Below are 13368 nucleotides of genomic sequence, written 5' to 3' on the forward strand. Positions count from 1 at the left end.
CTAATTTACTACCTTGGCAGGAATAGAAAACCAAGTCAGTAATTGTTTTCGTTTGTGTTTTATTTATATATTTTTGGCAGCAAAATTGTTTATTAAAAAAAAATCTGGACTATGAACACACTTCACTGCTTCAGTTGAAGAACCCCAAGCCAAATAAAAGGACCAATATTAAAAAGCAGCATAACTGGTTACTGTTTTAAAGATACATAAAAAGAGTCAAACACTACAGTGTAGGAAGACAATCACCCCCATGTCAGAAATCACAACTTCTTCCAAATAAAGAATATGACCCATCTGCCATATTGAATTGATATTTATTTCAGGACATGCCATGTCAAAATAAAACAAAAGAGTCAACCCTCGTCTTTAACAATAATATTGTATTATATAAAAGCACTTTACAACTCCATCCCATCTTTGAGTACAAGTTAGTGGTATGTGGGCTAAATGATTATCTGAAAGCATTTCTCTATTCAGACCCATAATCCAAGTGCTCTCTGAATATTACAAGGTGACAATAAGTGGGAATTGGAGAAGGAAGAGGAAGGAGAGGGGAATAAGGTTCTCCCAGTTAAGGGTTTTGTTGCAATGAGGGGATGAAGAAGTATGAATTATTTTTTGTTGTCTTTTCATTTTTATACTGTGTTAAGTAATGCTTACAACGTAAATTCAGCAGACTTTTCCTGAGCTGTAACTCAGAAATTTTCTTCCTGCAAACAATGTATTTACAAATGTGTTTATTAACTTACACAGCAATCTCACAATAACTAGTAAAGATTAAAATGGTGCACTCCTAGTATATTTGTTTACCGTGTTTTAAGGGAAATATATATTGCCATGGTGATGAAGCTCTGAACAGACTAGACAAAAATCTAAAAATTGAAAGTAGTTTAAAAAAAAGGCAAAGAAATAAATATCACCAAAGAAAAAAGATTAATTTTAGCTTAAATATAAAACTAAATCACTGGTTAATTAACCAAACTATACAGACCTAATAAAAAGCAAAACCAACATTTAAAAAAAATGCTAAAAAATAAGGCATAAATCTGCATAATATTGAGTTTTATTTCCATTCTCTCCTTTCCCTCTTCTATTTATGCTTTTCCAGATCTGCCTCTAGGGGCTTATAAGAAACCTGTTTCTATTTTCAATTTGACCTCAAATGTCCTGAGCAAAGTATTTGCTATTCTGTTGAGGATTCTTTTGTTGGTAAACTTCAGATATCATTGTTTCTACTGGTTATTGTAGTTTTGATCAAGGTGCCAAGTTTAAATTCTTCCACTGGTTCTTCCTAAAGGAATTTGATTTCTATAGTGCCTTGCCTACATAGCATTTTTTGAAAAAAGAAAACCCAAGAGAAATCTATTGCTTACAAAAGTTTTTTTTTTTTTTTTAAACAAAGAGAATAACTTTATCTTGACAATTTTAAATCCTGGGAGAAATAATTCACTGGAAGAATTCAGTATTAAAAACACGTTCTGAAGCACTGTTACCCTTCTCTCCCAGAGACTAACATGTGAAAGGGTCATCTGTTTTGGTCTGAAACACACTTTATGTTCACTTAACTTGTTAAGTACTCAGTGTGTTCATTAGGACTCATTTTGAAGATGCAACAGAACCCTTGTCTTACTCAAGCACTGCCTACCATGAGAGTTGAGGTTTGACCTCAAATAAAGTCTAAGTAATTTATATCACTGCTCAATAATAATTTTGGACATTCTGGCCCAAGGTTCGAGCAAGTGGTATCGCTAAATTTGAAGGATCCAATGGGCTTGGTCTGACTGCTGCTTTGTCATACCTCATTTGTTTTTAGGGAGAGAAAGAATAGGGAATGCAGTAAGGGAGAGGTGAGAAAAGCAGAGAGATTGAGTAGGTAGGCAAGTGCTGCTATGAACAATTGCTCCTTAACCAAACCATATACTGTTAAAATTTCCATCATTTTAAAGTACATTATCATAACATTGAAAAGGAAAAAAAAAAGTTGGGAAAATGTATCTAATTTTTAAAGTGGAATATGTTGGAATCATTTGGCTTTTTGTAAAATATAAATAATGAAGACACTGACTTTTTTGTGCTTGTGAAGCTAATAGATAATCTCCACGAGACAGGCAGCAATGATGAATTGCAATACGTTATTACTGAAGGGAAAAGGTTCAAGCCAATATTCACACTGCAGTCAATGAAAGAGTAAGGGGGCCAAAGCAGTGAGCTTCTGGAGAAAAGTTAAAGATGCCATGGGGGATTAGCAGGAGCAGCCTCCTTCACTGACTGGTTGCTCCTGAGGCTTTTCCAGTTTTATGTCAATCACTGAAACAAAAGTTAAGGAGCTATAAATGGGAAAGTACAATTCCAATTCTGAACACTGACATCTCTTGCAAGCCCTTTCAATTCCTATAGGTTTCAGAGTGGATATAACCATTATTTCCTATATAGCTAGTTCACTGTACGAGGTGCTCAAATGAAATAAACTTGCCTGTATCTACTATATGCAACAAGGGTCAGGATAAGGTTAAGCCCTATTCATGGGAATCGGTTCTAAGTAAATTACAGGAGCAAAAAACAAGATGAAAGATGATGCTCCTTATGGAATTATCTATAATAAAAATCTGAAAATAGCCTACAAAAGAGTTCTAGCAAAGGAAGAGAATTTAATAGATGATGGGACTTCAACTCTGTAGAACATATTATCCTATTAAAAGTAATAAAGGCTTAGAAAACATAAAACATTTAGCAGTGGGAAAAGCTGAACACAAAGTGCTATGAATTCTATGGCATAATAAAAATGTATACAGAAAAACACTAAAGGTAAATATAAAACAATTAAAATTAAAAATCCTTTAAAATAACTATTATTAGATGTGCTTCATTATGTCCTGTTTCTGAAAGCAGATGCCACAATAAAACTCCAGACTATTTCCTGCCTGTGCCAAGCAGAAACCTTGAATGTTAGAAAAAGCAAGGGAGGAAAATATGATATATATTGTACGGGAAAAGCCTAGAGCCAACAGGACTCAAAATTAAAAGGCAGAAGACTTGTCTTGTAAGTTTCCTGTTCATTAAAAATCAAGCAAGTAGGGGCGCCTGGGTGGCTCAGTCGTTTAAGCGACTGCCTTCAGCTCAGGTCATGATCCCAGGGTCCTGGGATTGAGCCCAGCCATTGGGCTCCCTGCTCAACAGGGGGCCTGTTTCTCCCTCTCCTCTGCTGCTCCCACTGCTTGTGCTCTCCTGCTCTCTCTGCCAAATAAATAAATAAATAAAATTAAATCTTAAAAAAAAAAAATCAAGCAAGTAAACACAAACCTTCTCATTGATTAACTGTTGTGAGCAGCAGGCCGCAAAGGGTACACATGAACTACCAGATCTCTTTGCCATAGAAAATCTTGGGAGCTTCTACACTCCTAAGCCATTAATTCCTGGCTTTAAAAGGCAATAGCATAATATTCCTTAGCCAACCAAGTGGAGCTCGAAAGACTAGTTAACAAATTTTCAGATGAAACAAAAAGGATACTGTCTTCTCTGCTTCTGTCCTGTGTGCTTTCCATTCCAGGCAAAGCTGCTGCAACACGTCGAAAGAGCTGTGGAAAAAAGAAATATGGTAATTGGAAAGGAAAATTTAGCAAATGGTATCAAGTGAAAGTGGATGACACTGGATGTTAAGTTAAAAGATACGGCTTCTGGATTATTTCTCACTTAGACCTTAGCATAATGAAAACATATTAAAATGTCTATTTTATAAGTACTATATGCTGTATGCCATATACAAAGAGGTATAAAGATATGATCCTTACTTTCTCACTGGTGAGATCAGACATGAACAAACAGCTAAGAAATAAGCAGCAAAAATGTGATTTGAGTCATAAAAACATACTATAACAATTCAGAGTAAGGACAGAAGATTGCTCATTTAGGAAAACTGTATAACGTAGCATTCCTATTGTTCATAAACGGTTAGTTTCTGAAGTCAGTGATATATAGTAAAAGTCAGTCTAGTCAAAATTACCCTGGGTAATTCCTTAGGAAATCACCATGTTAGAGACCAACACACCACTTCTCAAATCCAATGCAGATGGCTTTTCCTCCATCAATAGAAAAAGTACCAGTGGAAGTAGTTGGCTTGTGTCTGAGATATGACTTATGAAAAGTTTCTTTAAAAGGAGAATCACACTCAAGGACGAGATGGTCACTTTGAGAGGCATGTGGGAACAGAAACTGACCAAAGGAACAACAGACTCACAGCCCCTATTATGTGTCCAACACTAGGCATATACTCACTGGGTAGAATGGCAGGTGAAATTGGCTGATTATTTCAATCATTTCTCTTTTTGGCATGCAGTATAAAATTCCTAAAAGTTAAATGCATGTGTGATATAACTCCCTTGTACTAAATACCTGCTTGTTTGAGTAACTGTCTCAGGTTCTCTAGGGACAGAGAAATGAACAAGATGTAGCTTTTTAATTCGAGGGAGCTCGCAGTCTGGTAAGGGAGATAGATGCAAACAATTCGTTATGTTATAGTGTGATAAGTGCCATAAACCAAGGAAATACAAAATGATATGAGAACACAGATATAAGAAGGCCCTTCTCAGGACACTGGGAAAAATTCTTTAGGTGGTGACATTTCAGCTGGGATTTAAAAGCAGTTTAAAAATTTCACTTAGCTGAAAAACATACTATGCAAAAGTGCTCGGAACGTTAAGTGCTTCACAAATGTTGCTGAGTTGAAATGAGAAGGAACAGAAACAATAGAAGATCTACTGAAAACTAGAACTCTACATAATCTGTTTAGGGAAAGGAATATAGAAAAGGAGCAAATTTTTATCTGTAGGCAGTAGCCTGGTGGGGTAGGATTAGGGAAGATTTGAGAAAAAGTGTAATTGTTTTGGTTCTATAAGGTTTAGTAGCATTTTAGAGATGTATCAAAGTCATTAGCTTCAATATTCTTTTCCCTTGTCCTTGAAACTACTGAAATCAGAAATGTGCTGACTATACATTATGGCTAGATAGCCGGCTAAGTGTTAAAATTACTGAAGCCAAGATTGAATATCACTATTATAGAATGAATTTCTGGGATGCACAGTGCCCATGTGTATCCCATCTGGGACAGAGTGCCACATTTGTCACTACTAGACAATCAAATGCCCAAATCATGTTCAGAGAAAAGCACAAGGTATAGTCAGTTTAGGTAGTCCAGACTGGCTAGAGTACAGAATATGTAAAAGGATTAGAAAGAAGCTCTATATATTAAAGGCCAGACTAAGAAAGACCTGGAAAGGAGACAAACTTTGTCCTATGGGCAAAGGAAGGCATTAAAAACAACAGTTTGCATTAGGACTTTTATCGGTGATTCTAATTGTTTTACTATGGCTACAAAGATCTACCAATCACATACTGAAAGTGCTTTAAAGATAGGGCAGAATGGCAAAAAGTTAAAAACTAAAAGGTGAAGTGTGAAGTTTATATTCTGGGCAGGCCACTTAGGTGACAGATCATCTTTCTGTTTCTCAGTTTTCTCATCTGTAAAATGGGCTTAAAATAATAGTATACTTAACTGACTAGATTATTGTGAAAATTAAGGGAGATCATGAGGTAAACTGCTTAGAACTGATCTGTTATACAGAAAGTCTGTAATAAACAGTAGGTCTATTTCTACTAAAGACTAGTCATAGTAATTCATGGTCCTGTGGGCTAGGGGAAAAGAAAACTTTTCCAAATATTATGAAATGGAGTGAATTATAGGACTATAAGAAGATGCCAATAAGTGTAACATTCTGCTTTAAGAAGCTATTTAAAACTGTTGGGAATGGTGTGGGGATTGGGAAAAACCTTCTGAAAATATTAGGGCAGAAGTGAAATGTTCTTAAGAATATCTAGAAATCTTCCCAAGATCTCATAGTTTGCTTCTGACATTAAATATTTATTAAACTGTTTAAAAATGCACCATCTTCAGCTCTTAAGGATATCAAAGTTTATTACAGGCTAGCTTAAAAATGGAGGCATTGGGAAGGTTTGTTTACTGTCTGTGAAAATGGAATAAAATGGTTTACAAGTTTTGACGCTTTAAAAAAAGTACATAATTAAAGAGGTCTTTCAGAGATGGTATTGTTATAGTTTTACCTGTCTACCTATTCTCATAATATAACACAGTATTTAACGTGTTTCTAGAAAGAATATAAATCTAGAAAAAAATATAAAGTTTCAAATCAAGAAACTATAGTACTAACTACCCCATTATTATAGCTTTGCTTTGTGACCTCAAGGATATTAATTTCCCTAATCTTTAGAGTCTTTCTAATAAAAAGGGGGCTATAGTTGTGAAGTTCAACTTATTTTTACCTTTGAAAGTAATCAGAAAGAAATATTTTAGGGAAGTTTCCTTGAATGGTTATGTGTAAAGTCCTTCCCTCTATACCAGTGGTTCTCAATACCTACCATGCATCAGAATTACCCAGGAAACTAAAAGCAAACAAAACCAGATGCTTGGGTCCCATGTGCAAAGATAGATTTAACTAACTTGGGGTGGGGTGGGGCCCTTAGTGTTTCATTAAAAGATCTCTGGATGATTCTAATGTGCAGCATGGTTAAAGACCTATGCTGTAACACTAACTTAAAGTAATCAAAAAGCTAATACTGAGTGCTTACTTTGTCAGAATCTTCACGTTTTCTCATTTTAATCCTCACCGTAACTTGTGAGGAAGATATTAATACTCTCATTTTATAGAAATCTAAGGCTAAAAAGAATATGTACCATATACCAAATAAATAGCAGAACTGAGATTTCAAAGTTCATATTTTTTTTCTAAGCAGTGTAAGGAATATTATACTACTTAGCATAAATGGAAGTTTTTTCTAGATGGAAAAGCACTGTGGAAAGGCCTGTGTGAAGAAACAGCTAACAATCCTGGGTAAGAGGAATTTGCTTTGTAAAATACTATTAAATACACACAAATCAGACATAAAAACTTAATCCATTTTCTTAGGACTTAAACATTTTATCTATAGCTTTAACCAGTGTATTTGAAAAACTTGGTGTTCCCTCAAAACATTTCAATTAGAGTAAAGGAATCAATGCCACTAACTGAAATTCAACCCAGGACACCCTAAAATGAGCCAAGTAAAAGTTTTACAAAAAGCAAAGTTCTATCCTTACAGAAATATATGTAAGACAGGAAGGAAAAGACCCTAGGGGATTACGTTGTTTTAAATAATCATCAGAGGAAAATCCATTTCTTAAATACCAATGATACACTAACAGAGGCTTCTGCTTTATTAGGAATCACAGATGACTAAGATGGGGCCTCTCTTGATCATCCTATCTATATGTAATCTTATTCATTTCTTCAATATATACCTCCTTGTGACAGCACTGATTTTACATCCCAATTTCTGTGGATCTTACTGTCTCTATAGTATTGGCTAAGCATTTATCATGTATTACCTACCCTTTACTACATAATTTTCATGAGAATGTGACTCTTCTCAACTATATCATAAGCTTTTTAGAAATTAAGAATCATATTTTATATAACTTTAAATTCTCCAGAGAAACCACAACGGTCTTACAGACTGTAGGTAATTGATACTTGTGAATTAAGGTACATGATAAAAGTATAAGATGAAGACCTGTTATGAGCCAAGAACTATGGCAGACATGGGATATAATGGTGTAGAAAAGTCATTATCCCTACCAATGCTTAAAGTACACATGCTTCTCAGCAGGTATAACATAATTTACACACACACGTGCATGTGTGCACAACCCCACTGTATGTATGTAAGCTTTCACTGATCTGTTAGTACTGATGTATATCAGCTATCACTAATATTCTTTCAAACAAATCTTTTTCTTCTGACAAGCACTGGTATGTTAGAAGTTAAAGATCAAGAAGTGTTTCTCTTCTTTTCCCATTTGCCAGTAATGTAAAATTAGAGAATATAATAAGAAAGGTGACATCCACACACTTAACACTTCACAAAAAGAGTGTATTAATTCTCAGATGAAAAGTCAGGTGAAGTCTTAACTAATTACCTTCTCATTACCATTTCCTTCAGCAATTTAAGCACCATACCACTTTCACAAAAGAAAGCAATATTACTGCATTTTAAAAAAACAGAAAAATAAGGGTTAAAATATTTACCACGGGCTATTTGTTTTTTTGTGTGTGTATGTGTGTGTGTTTTTTAAGATTTATTTATTTATTTTAGAGAGAGAGAGAACAGGGGGAAGGGCAGAGAAAGGAGAAGAGAATCCTCAAGCAGATTCCCTGCCAAGTGCAGAGCCCAATATGGGGACTGATATCAGGACACTGAGATCACGACCGGGGCTGCAATCAAGGGTTGGAGGCTTAACTGACTGATCCACCAAGGTGCCCACAGAGGCTACTTTGCTATGAAATATTGAATGGAATGAAAGATATTACTTAAATATCCTATATAATATAAATGATCATGCTAAGTATTATTACTTACTGTAGTTCTAGCCCTGATATTTTTATTTAAGAAAAAAAAAACTATAACTTTTAAGACATACACTGGGTTTTAGAGTTAAGTGCTTACACAAGATTAAAGAGCAGAGGGGTTAAGCAGAGAACATTTTTAAATAAGAAAAAATAGCAGTACTGGTCAGGAATAAATTTGTTTTATTTTAAGCCAAAATTTTTAGGCATTAAGGCCCAATCACTTGAACCATAGTCAGACATTAATGATGCATCATTAATGAAATCTCTCCTAGAATTGTTTATGTATAATGTATATTATAATCCAATATATAAGGGAGTAGGGAGAAGGAATCCAATTAGCAAATTAGCAGAAAGCTAGAAAACATCTATATGGAAAATACAACTAGTAGGTACCTTTAATACTGATATAAACACATCTATACAAAAAGACTACCATGTAATTTCCAGTGAAAGCACATGATGATTTTGTTAAATAAAATGAGTACAATGCACAATCATCAAAAGTAATTGTGCTTTGCAAACATATACGGCTGAACAAACATATGCAATGCTTACTTAACAGGCATGTAAGACTGTGATTCCCAATGTTTTCCAAGACAATGACTGGACTATGAAATTTACCTGGTAAATTTCTGAATACCAACACCATTTCTGAATTGTGACTGACATACAATAAAAATCTCAGAAGGGGTCTGAGATTATTTCTTCATAGTAATTTCTGTTAATATGTGGTACTTATTGAATATATAATTTAAGTCAAAAATCCACTTATTTTAATGCTAGATAAATAACATACAGAACTCAGGAATAAACTGGCCTTCCATGTTAGAAAAACCTAAGTATGTACATGCTAAATAGTCTCAGTTGTTACATTTATCAGATTTTTTTTTTTAGATTTATTTATTTATTTGAGAGAGAGAGAATGAAAGAGAGAGTACATGAGAGGGGGGAGGGTCAGAGGGAGAAGCAGGCTCCCTTACTGAGCAGGGAGCCCGATGTGGGACTCGATCCCGGGACTCCGGGATCATGACCTGAGCCGAAGGCAGTCGCTTAACCAACTGAGCCACCCAGGCGCCCCTATCAGATATTTTTTAAGTTTTACCCCCCATAAGTTTGTTTTTTAAGATTTATTTATTTATTTATTGGGGGGGGAAGCTCATGCAAACAGAGGGGAGAGGGAGAATCTCCAGCAGACTCCTCACTGTGCAAGGAGCCAGATGCAAGGCTCAATCCCACGACTCTGAGATCATGACCTAAGCCAAAATCAAGAGTCAGAATCAACCAACTGAGCCATCCAGGCGCCCATGACCCCCATAAGTTTAATATCACCTCCAGTTTGGGTAATAGCAGACTAACTTGTATAGGACTAACACTCTTGCAGATGGCAATTATTAACTCTGGACAAACTGTAAAAAACAATTATTTGAAGGCTATCAAGAGCAACACAAAGCAGATACAAATTAGGGAGAATTCAACACTGGGAAGAAGGGAACCCACACTCACTGGGTGAGATCCATGTTTATATAGGTGTTCCCAAGAGCCATTCCTAGCCTGTGCAATATGATGTAGCCAGAACTCATGCAGAAAACTAGAGTTTTAAAGTTTTGCAGTGTCAGTGGACTGCTAGTGGAGGAAGGAAATAACTAAGGAGGAAGCCAAGAGGAGGAACCCTAAATTCTACACATAAATTTCCTGCAAATCTCAACTGTCTCTTGAATGGTACATATGTAGGAGAGACTGCAAGAAGCCCGTCTGAAAACAACAGCTAGAAGGCTGGAAGAAATGAGCAGAGATTTCAGTTACTGCCTGCTCCAGGGATACACTTTAGAGTCTGAATCCCACCGAGACAGAAAAGTTTGATAGATACCTCAGGCTTCCTACAGATCCACCCAAACAAAACATAACATCAAGACTCCACAAGTTCAAGGTGATCAGCCAGCAATATAACAACCTGCCATAATAAAACTCAGCATTTTGCAGAGAAAAAGAACAGAAATCAGAGTCTCTATGTATTATATACAACGATGAGCATACAACCAAAATGGCTAGACACATAAGAAACAGGAAAATTTAACCTAGAGGCAAGAGAAAAATAGCCAATAGAAACAGACTCAGAGATGACTCAGATGTTGGACCAGCAGACAACAAATTCAAGGCAACTATTATAGATATGTTCAAGGACTTGAAGGTAACAATGCCACAATGATCAGATGGGGTACTCCAACAGAGAAACGGAAACTTAAATGGAAAAATTTAGGACTGAGTACAATATCTGAAATGATATTTCACTGGATGCACTTAATAGCAGTTTGGATATGGGAGAAAAGGACTGGTGAACCTGAAGACACATCAATAATATTATCCAATCTTAAAAAGAGTAGAAAAAAGATAACAAGGGGCGCTTCAGTGACCATGAGAAATTATCAAGCCATTTAACAGATGTGCCATTGGAATTCCAGAAGAAGAGTTAAGAAGAAAATGAGGGGGGGAAAATACTTTAAGATAACACATTACATATAGAGAACATACAAATTAGAGCTCACTACTTATTAGAAACAATGGAAGCCAGAAGACAATGAAATTGCATCTTTACAGTACTGGAAGAAAAATAATCTGTGAACCCCAAATTCAATAACTAACAAAAACGTTCTTCAAAAATTTTTCTTCAAATGGTCTTTTGGGCTACGTGAAAGCCAGGCAAATTCATCACTAGGAGATGTCAATAAGAAAAAATAAAGAAAGTTATTTAGGCTAAAGGGAAATAAAACCAGATGAAACTCATATCTGTAAGAAGAAATGAAGAGCAATGGAAATGGTAAATATATGGGTAAACAGAAAAAGCTGTCCTTTTTCTTAATTACTGTTTAAAGCAAAAATTAGGGATGCCTGGGTGGCTCAGTCGTTGGGCATCTGCCTTTGGCTTGGGTCGTGATCCCGGGGTCCTGGGATCGAGCCCCGCATCAGGCTCCCTGCTCAGCAGGAGGCCTGCTTCTCCCTCTCCCACTCTCCCTGTGTTCCCTCTCTCGCTGTGTCTCTCTCTGTCAAATAAATAAATAAAATCTTTTTTTTTTAAGATTTTATTTATTTATTTGACAGAGAGATAGAGCCAGAGAGCACAAGCAGAGGAAACGGCAGAGGGAAAGGGAGAAGCAGGCTCTGCACTGAGCAGGGAGCCCGATGCGGGACTTGATCCCAGGACCCGGGGATCATGACCTGAGCCGAAGGCAGACGCCTAACCATCTGAGCCACCCAGGCGCCCTAAATAAAATCTTTAAAAAAAAAAAAAAAGCAAAAATTAAAACATCTATTACGGGGTTCATAATGTATGTAAATATCAAGTATGTGACAACAATAACACAAAGCGAAAGTGCACAGGTACAAAGGATGAAATGGTATATTAACTCTAGTTTAATCCCTCGAGCAACCACTAAAAAAGTTATGAGGTTTAGCTAAAAAGAGTTCAAAAAATATAAAAATATTTGCTTAAACTAAAAATGACAGACAAGCATATAACAAAGAGCAAATGACAGACATGAACCCAACTACATTAATAATTACATTAAATCTAAATAAACCAAACACTCCAATTAAAAAGCAGAGATTTTCAGACTGGATTTTAAAAAACAGTGAGATCCAACTAGATGCCATCTAACAGTGACCTACTTTACAAGGAAGAAGATATACCAAGCAAACAATAAGTAGTAAGAGAACTGGTGGGGCTATACTAAGATCAGATAAAGACTTGGAAACAAGGAGTATTATCAGAGATAAAAAGGAACTTTTCTTAACACACACACACAAAAAAAACCAAAAACAAACAAAAAACCTACAATACATTAGGAAGACAGTAACAATCCTAAATATGTATGCACTCAATAACAGAATTTCCAAACACATGAAGTAAAGCTGACAGAACCAAATGGCAAAACAGGCAAATACAAATGTTGTAGATTTTAATACCTCCCTTCTCAGTAACTGATAGAACTACAGACAAAAAATTAGTTAAGACTATTTAAGATATGAACAATGCTATCAACTATCTTGATATAGCTGATATTTATAAAACATTATACCTGACAACTATACAAAAACATTGTCTTCCAATGGGAACATTCACCAAGACAGGCCATATGCTAGGCCATAACACAAATCTCAATAAATTATGAATGACTAAAATGTTACATAGTATAGTCTCTGACCACAACAGAATTAAATCGGAAGCTGTAATAGTACGAGATCTAGAAATGTCCCAACTGTTTGGAAATTAAATAACATATTTCTATATCTTCACTGATGTAGTCATTACATCTACATAAACATTTATCAAAATTCATCTAAATGTAAACTTAAGATGTGTACATTTCACTGTACATAAATATTTACCTCAATAAAATAATGGGGAAAAAAAGTTCAATGTTAGCTGAATTCAAAGAAACTCAAGAGGTAGGAGTATCTATGTCTAAATTGCAGTGAAAATACTGAAGTATAATTCCTCATGTAACCTAGATTCTCTAAGCTTGTTCAGTATGTCTTGGAAAATTCTTAAGACAGTCAACCTCATTAAATAGATTTTTTTCTTACGGCATAACATGGTAGCTCTAAGTTTCTGCTCAAAAGATACAGCATATTATTCTTTTTTTTATTAAAGGTTTTATTTATTTATTTGACAGAGAGACATAGCAAGAGAGGGAACACAAGCAGGGGGGAGTGGGAGTGGGAGAGGGAGAAACAGGCTTCCTGCAGAGCAGGGAGCCCGATGTGGGGCTCATGACTTGAGCCAAAGGCAGAGGCTTAACGACTGAGCCATCCAGGCGCCCCAAAAGATACAGCATATTATTCTTCCATTCAATAAACATTTACTGAGTTCAGTATGGTAGGAGACAGAAGTAACAAAAAAACTTCTATATTAAAA

At 35.6% G+C, this 13368-nt stretch overlaps 1 protein-coding gene across 2 annotated transcripts in view; it reads right to left on the bottom strand.

Moving 5' to 3' along the window:
• Positions 1 to 295: 295 nt before the first annotated feature.
• RAB6A (RAB6A, member RAS oncogene family) overlaps positions 296 to 13368 on the bottom strand; it is a 69634-nt gene continuing 56561 nt past the window's right edge. For both annotated transcript variants that reach the window (XM_028115993.2, XM_028115992.2), the window contains exons 7-8: positions 3509 to 3575; positions 296 to 2307 (exon numbers count right to left, since the gene is read on the bottom strand). In XM_028115993.2, coding sequence (XP_027971794.1) covers positions 2243 to 2307; positions 3509 to 3575 — 132 coding nt within the window. In that variant the 3' untranslated portion in view covers positions 296 to 2242. The remainder of the gene's footprint in view (positions 2308 to 3508; positions 3576 to 13368) is intronic.

The sequence above is a fragment of the Eumetopias jubatus genome, unplaced genomic scaffold (genome assembly GCF_037043125.1).
Source record: "Eumetopias jubatus isolate StellerSeaLion01/CBP00866 unplaced genomic scaffold, mEumJub1_p1.0 scaffold_13, whole genome shotgun sequence".
Taxonomy (NCBI): Eukaryota; Metazoa; Chordata; class Mammalia; order Carnivora; family Otariidae; genus Eumetopias; species Eumetopias jubatus.